Source organism: Triticum aestivum, chromosome 5D (genome assembly GCF_018294505.1).
Source record: "Triticum aestivum cultivar Chinese Spring chromosome 5D, IWGSC CS RefSeq v2.1, whole genome shotgun sequence".
In the NCBI taxonomy this organism is placed as follows: Eukaryota; Viridiplantae; Streptophyta; class Magnoliopsida; order Poales; family Poaceae; genus Triticum; species Triticum aestivum.
Window position 1 is genome coordinate 7,630,831 of NC_057808.1, and position 6,778 is coordinate 7,637,608.

Here is a 6,778-nt window from a genome sequence, read left to right on the forward strand (position 1 = left end):
TGTTCTTAGACAATAACTTCAAATTATGGTGCCTATGGACTGTAAAAGCACCTTAGCTTAGAGCATAAACTATATGTTAGAGTAGAACATAATCCTTGGCTACCAAGTACTTTTTTATGTAATAACATGGGTGGGTAATTTTCATAAAGTTATACGTCAGAAAGGCTATTGTCAAGATCAAACGGTTATAATTTTGTGAAGTATCAAATTGATTGGCTTCGAGGAGAGCAACTGGCTGTCCATTGGTGCGACTACTTCGACATCTTATTATATGTTGTTCTGCGGAATGATCTGTTTCTTCAACACTCTAGACCGATGGTGATGGATTGCAAATCTGTACTGTGTGGGTGTGTGGGGTGATGCTCCAACTGATGCTTCTTCAGCGACTTCTAGATCTCATTTCAAGGGGCAAGTAGCTATTGCAATCTTTAAAGACTAGTATGGTGAAGCTGTTTGCAGGTGTCCCTTTTCTTTACTGTTAGTACAGTGCAATTTTCAATCTCCGACGGGCAGCATATAATTGGAGGAAGAAGAAGGCTAGAATGGTTTGCATGTATTGGTCAGTTTGCGTTAGTTGTCTTTCCGTATAATACTAGTTAATTGTTTTCCTGGAGAAATATCAAATATAAGATGCACTTTTCGGTATCTCTTAAAAAAAGCGGTTGGATGCTTCAGATTACTGTGAAAATTTCTAGCATATGTCTCTTTAAAAGCCTCCAGTTTTTTTAACACACCCATCACATGGCAGATCTCAGAATATATGTATTTAAGTTTTAAAAAATAGATTGCACATCAATCCTTTGAGACCATCTACATAAAGCTCATTGGACACATCAAACATGCACACTAGATCCTGTCAGCGCAAATTCTCTCTATATCTACAGTTTGATCACTACAATAGGAGCTTCTGAATCATGTGTAAGTGATACAGCACAACATCATACCATTGTGCTGCCCCGACTTGCATGGGTCAATAATCCTTGGTTTGTTTGATGGAACTTGAATGCTCGTCGAGTTACATTTGAAAGGAGACGACCATGTAAAATTCCAACTCTACCCTACAACTCTTTTGGGGAGAGAAACTAGCCGCAGGATTTACAATACTGAACTATCAAAAATGCCCCTAACGTCTGGATTTACTATACAAATTCTGAGGTTGCATTGTGATAATTTGATGTGCAGACTTTTTATCTTGCCTTGTTTCTATAATATCTTGTGACTCTAGAAAGAGATTATCACGTGCAAAATGTATCCTCGTGCCATTTTATTAGCATTTTCGGTCACACTGATGTCCCATTCCAATTATACCCACCGTTGGGCCACGAGACTAGAAGACACGCTTATTTACGGCAAGTTCAGCCACGCACACACACACAACTCAGCTTAAATGGAGATGCTGTTGGGGATGCCCATCTCCATCACCATCTTCTCGTCCGTAGGATCACCGTCCGACGGCCTGAGCAGCACATACGGCACCATGCCGGCGCCGTGCCGGTTTTTCCGGTCGGGGTCGTTGTTCCACTCGTCCACCTGCTCCGCGATCTCCCTTGTCCTCTCCTTGAACTTCTCAAATGCCTGCCTGATCGCCCCATCCTGTTTCCATGACGGCTCTTCGTGCGTGCCCATATACTCCTCATCCGACGAGTGCGTCGACAGGAGGTCCAAGATGGCAAGGACTATGGCACTCTGGTACTGGGACGGGAACGTGTCCAGCAGCACCTTCTCCGGCGCCTCCACGAACGCGCGCATGTCGTCGCCACCCATCTCGGTCGGCATGTTCCTCCGGGCCATGGTCGGGCGGTTGGGGATGTACCCGGCCATGGGGTACTGACCAAAGTTAACGGCGGCGTGATGCGCCGACGTGACCCACATGATGGTCGCCAGGGCCTGCGCCAGGTTCTCATGGCTGTCCAGCTCGGGCCACCACGGCTCGTCCTGCTTGTCGGCGTGGCCTTTGGTGCGCACCTCGGTCCACCAAGCCTGGAGCTCCTCGTCATCGACGATGTCCGCGGTGCATGGGTAGTAGTGCTCCACGTAGGTCAACGCCCACTCCTTGATGGCGTCCCAGATGAGCAGGCCGTCGTTGGCGTAGGGGTAGTCCTCTATGGCCAGCTCCAGCTCGCCATTCTCCTTCCTGACCGCCATGCCCCTCCGGATGAGGTCTTCCGGCAGGGCCTCCATGTCGAACCGCCACTGCTGGTCGTAAGCCACGGAGCTGAGCTCAATGGAGTACTCCCCCGGCGCGAAGGAGCCCTCGATGATGCCATCGGCGTTGATGAGCATCGCGCGCGCCTGCGCGTTGATCTCCATGGTGAAGCGGAAGTGCGGGTGCAGCAGGCGGTAGACGGGGTGCATCTGGCTGAGCTGCCGGTTGGCGGCGATGATGTAGGGCTCGGTGCAGGCGTGCGTCCTCAGCCAGTGGCTGACGAGCTGGTGGACGCCGGCGTCGTGAGCGAGAACATGGGCCTTGGCGAGCTGCCACAGCCAGGATCCCGTGACGCTGCCGTCGCATCCAGGCGTGAAGACCTGGCGCCACTGCGGCTTGCGCTTGGACTTGGGCCTCGTCAGCTCGATGGCGATAGGCCGGAGCGTGCCGTCGGCGGTGAGGAAGAAGAGCGCGCGCGAGCCGTACAAGGTGGTGCCCTCGAGCTTGCGGACCTTGAGGACGTATGGCAGCAACAAGTCATGGTAGTCCAGCATGAAGAGCTTCTTGTTAGCCACGGCCTCCTCAACTGTCATGACACGTCTGATCTGCTCTTCAACCAGCTCTTCAGTGATGAGGGAGTCTGCCGGGCCGTAGGTTGCCTCGTCCAACTTGCTCTTGATAGGAAACTCCTGCATAGTTTTCATATCGAAATTGGTAAAACAATCAATCAATGCATAATTTTCCTTAATTTCCCGGTAAATGAAGGAAAAAGGTACTACAATGTCAACATATATATATACCGTGACTAGTTGGATGCTCAATGGGTTCATCCCTGCGATGGTTTGTCGCGCAAACTCCTCGTCTCTGAACCAAGCAAACTTGTCCCCTGCATTTCCAACATGCATGCAAATTATTCATCGATCCATTAATCAAGCAACCAAATAACATGATGCGCGTAACAATTAATAGATGAATCTCTGTTGTACGTACTGTCGTGAATCTCTGGCGTCTCAAACTTGAAGACCCTGCGTATCCCCTCGAGGAACGCGGCCCCTTCGAGCTTGAAGAGGTGGAGCAGCTCCGTCTCAAGCAAATCGATGACGAACCTGAGCTTCCCTCCTTCGGGCTGCACCGGCTGGTTCCTGAAGTTGTCGTCGTACAGTTTGTCAATGGCCGACAAGGAGGGGAAGCTCTGGTCCTTGTGTTTGGCCGTCTTTATGCCCGTGGTCAAGGCGTGCAGCTGCGACATGAACTTCTTCGTGTCGAAGGCTCCCATCTTGCGCTCCGTGAAGGCCTCGTCCCGGGGCACATAGATGTGGTCCTTGTGGCTCCTCTCCTCCGAAAACGGGTCTTTCTTGCTGCGAGGGCGGCCCGTGCGGCAGCGTCGCGGGTAGGGGTGCTCCTTGCCACCGAGCACAGGCCGTGTGGTGGGGTTCTTTTCGTCGTCGGGGTTGCCGAGGTCATTGTACACGTCGTAGTCGTAGATGCGGTCGTGTTCCTTGCGCTCGCCGCAGCCGGTGCCGCGGAGGATCTCGAGCTCGCGCTTGCGCAACCCCTCCACGCCCTTGGGGGTTTGCGACGGAAGGTACGAGCGCTGCACCACACACATATATACATGCTAAATTAGTTAAGTGGTCAATAATGATGTACTCCCTCTGTCTCAAAATGTAAGACGTTTTGACACTAGAGGAAGTAAATTAAGATCGATTTCGATTGGATAGTAGTTGACCGACCGCGGGAAAGAAAACACGCTTGTCGGGGGTGCAGTGCGAGGGGTCGATCCAGGAGTTGCAGTGGAACGTGACGGCGGACTCCTCCTGGCCGGTGGGGAAGACCTCGATGTCCCCCAGCAACATCTCGCTGTGGTGGTAGTTTGTGACTTGAACGGCCCCAATGGGTCCAAAGGATCCCGGCACCTTGAAGGTGGCCTCGTACATGTCCCACTCGTCGTCCACTCTACCTGAGTGCTTGACGGCCCCGGAGATGGGCTCCCACTCCTGCCCCGTTTCTGCACCGACCCAACAATGCATGCAAATATATATTACTACTATCAATATTTTTTTCGTTTAGAATTACATGTTCCTTAAATGGATGTATCCAACACATATGCATGCATCAATGTATGTACCAGGGATGTTTTGTCACTCACGTGGATCCAACTCGGAGCTGACGAGGTCAACGTGCAGCCAAGTTTTGAGGATGAGATCGTACAGGAAATCGCGAACCCCGGCTGCCTTACTCATGTGCACCGTCACGGTGGCCTTCATCTCGGTGGTCTGCGTGTGGTCCCGGACGTGGGCGTCCGGGCGGGTGACCGTGCCAACGGCCGTCCCATTGGAGTCGGACGACAAGGTGGTGGTGGTAGTGGTGGTGGTGCTGGTGCTGCCGACCTTGGAGACACTGGTGCGGCGGCCATTGCCTGGTTTCCGGCGAGCCTCGGGCACCACGAACGTCCGCCGCCGGGCCGGCGACGGGGCGGCACATGCACCGCCTACCAGAGACTTCGTCGCCGTTAGCATCGTGGCTGGCTAGCTGTGCCTGCTATTGCGCTACACAATGGGACGCCCCAGGAGGATGGAGGAGTGAGAGGGCCGGACAGGTGCACAGTGTTAGTTTCCTAAACTGTGCAACTCTGGCAAAGGAAAGGAAGGGGTGATGGAAGGATCTGATGTCGGAGAGAGTGAGCCCTGGATCCTATTTATAGAGATCGTAGTCCACGTATACTCAAAATAATTTCCTTTCTTTTAATAAACAAGGCAAAAGACTTGTCATTTTCACTGATTACGAAAGAAAGTTCAGAGCTACTCAAAATAATACGTGCTACTAAAGAGAGAGAGAGATGGAAGAAGTATTTTAGTTATTGTTTACTTATTTATTTATGTGCATCTAGATCTGAGGTGTAGGTACTACGTAGTGTAGTAGTATCTTGCACTGTATGCATGCATACGGTCCATGCAATATGGGCTCGCATGTGCGTGTGCGTTGGAGCGATAAGGTCCCGGCGGATACGTCCGGCTCTTGGTTTTGGCTGGTACCTGGCGTGTACCCCGCGGAAAAAAAGCGATGCCCGCAGGCGTGTGCCACGATTCCGCTCCAGTCCAGCGGCGGAAGGACGGACGGTGGCGACGCCTCTCGCGGCGTCACACGGAGGCGTGTTCCACGTTCTGCTCCGGCGAGCTCTCCCAGCTAGGCAGTGGACAAATATTTCTCGGGGAGAAAACGACCTCCCAGCTAGGCAGAGCCCTCGGCATCCCCATTGCGAAAGGGAATGCATGCATGGTGAATGTTTACTAATAATGGGAATGCATGAATGCATGGTGAATGTTAACCGGCATATTTCAAACATTTAAAACTGCTTTTGATCCGGCTGATTTCAGTTTGCTTTCATTTGAATTTTCTGATTGCTGATCTCGCACCGTCAGTCGTGCTGAATATTTCGTCCGACGGATTCTTTTTTCCGCATTCCAATCGAATTTCTAGAGTTTGGATTGCGCACTGCGATGTCGATGTCATTTTGGCTTCATTCGAGATTCAGAACTTTTGTATGTTGGGTTATATCAATAATTCCCTTCTAACCACATAATTGATTGTTCTTTTTTGCACGTGTAACCACATATAAGTGCTTGCACTAGTAGAAAACAGGGCTTTTGTTCGGGCCTGGCCAGCCCATTAGTCCCGGTTCCGCACGAACCGGGACCCATGGGGTGCATTAGTCCCGGTCCGTGAGCCCAGGGGGCCGGCCGGGCCACGTGGGCCACTGGTCCCGATTCGTCTGGACCTTTTGGTCCCGGTTTAACGCACGAACCGGGACCAATGCGCCTCGCCCCTGGCCCATGACTATTAGTCCCGGTTTGTGCCACAAACCGGGACTAAAGGGTTGGTCCACGTTGCGACCAGAGTTTAGTCCCACCTCGCCAACCGAAGGGCGCTCACACCGGTTTATAAGCCCGTCCCTCTCTGCCTTGTTGAGCTCCTCTCAAAATGAAAATAGATGCCCTTATACAGGGAATTTGACCTAAATTCATAGTGAGTTTCTCTGAAGTTCATACAAATTTATTATGAATTTAGATTGAATTTTCTCTATAGGCGCATCTATGCTCATTTTTTTATGTTGGGGTTGGCGATCTTTACAGACTTTTTGTGTGTTGAATATGCATCATTCAAAATCAGTCTCTGCTATGAATGGTGCATTTTGAACACATAAAAAGTCAGAAGTTCAAATAAGTTTTAAAAAATGAAATCCCTTTGTAACAGACGAGTTTCCGTATGAAATCCTGATACTTTGAAAGAGATTGTCCGTTTTGTACACGAAGTGCATCCAGTTTTTGCCGGGACCCTCTCAACTTTCTTGCACATGCTATGTGGATGAAATGATGATACCATGCCAACTTTCAACCTTTTCAGAGTTCATTTGAAATGCTTTTCAATTTTAAGGTCTTATAGCTCAAAATAATTAGTAAATGCATGTAAAATAACAAATGAAGTCAGAAAGGATTGAAAAATGATGATGTGGCTTTGAATGGTGCATTTTGAACACACAAAAAGTCAGGAGTTCAAATAATTTAAAAAAAATGAAATCCCTTTGTAACAGACGAGTTTCCGTATGAAATCCTGATACTTTGAAAGAGATTG

At 50.1% G+C, this 6,778-nt stretch overlaps 1 protein-coding gene across 1 annotated transcript; it reads right to left on the bottom strand.

Moving 5' to 3' along the window:
* Window positions 1–1,240: 1,240 nt before the first annotated feature.
* Window positions 1,241–4,822, bottom strand: LOC123119080 (lipoxygenase 2.1, chloroplastic). Its single transcript, XM_044538746.1, has 5 exons — window positions 4,296–4,822; window positions 3,880–4,154; window positions 3,137–3,740; window positions 2,947–3,032; window positions 1,241–2,835 (listed from the first exon to the last, which is right to left on the bottom strand). The coding sequence occupies exons 1-5, from the start codon at window positions 4,663–4,665 to the stop codon at window positions 1,384–1,386; spliced, it is 2,787 nt and encodes a 928-aa protein (XP_044394681.1). The 5' UTR covers window positions 4,666–4,822; the 3' UTR covers window positions 1,241–1,383.
* Between the last annotated feature and the right edge of the window lie 1,956 nt (window positions 4,823–6,778).

What these genes read in the sequence shown, in the direction of transcription:
- LOC123119080 (XM_044538746.1), bottom strand. Translation starts at nt 4,665, where the DNA reads ATGCTAACGGCGACGAAGTCTCTGGTAGGCGGTGCATGTGCCGCCCCG. An exon ending in AGCGTGTTTTCTTTCCCGCG is followed by an intron (nt 3,741 to 3,879) that starts GTCGGTCAACTA and finishes TGTGTGGTGCAG; the next exon opens with CGCTCGTACCTTCCGTCGCA. An exon ending in GACGCCAGAGATTCACGACA is followed by an intron (nt 3,033 to 3,136) that starts GTACGTACAACA and finishes TTGGAAATGCAG; the next exon opens with GGGACAAGTTTGCTTGGTTC.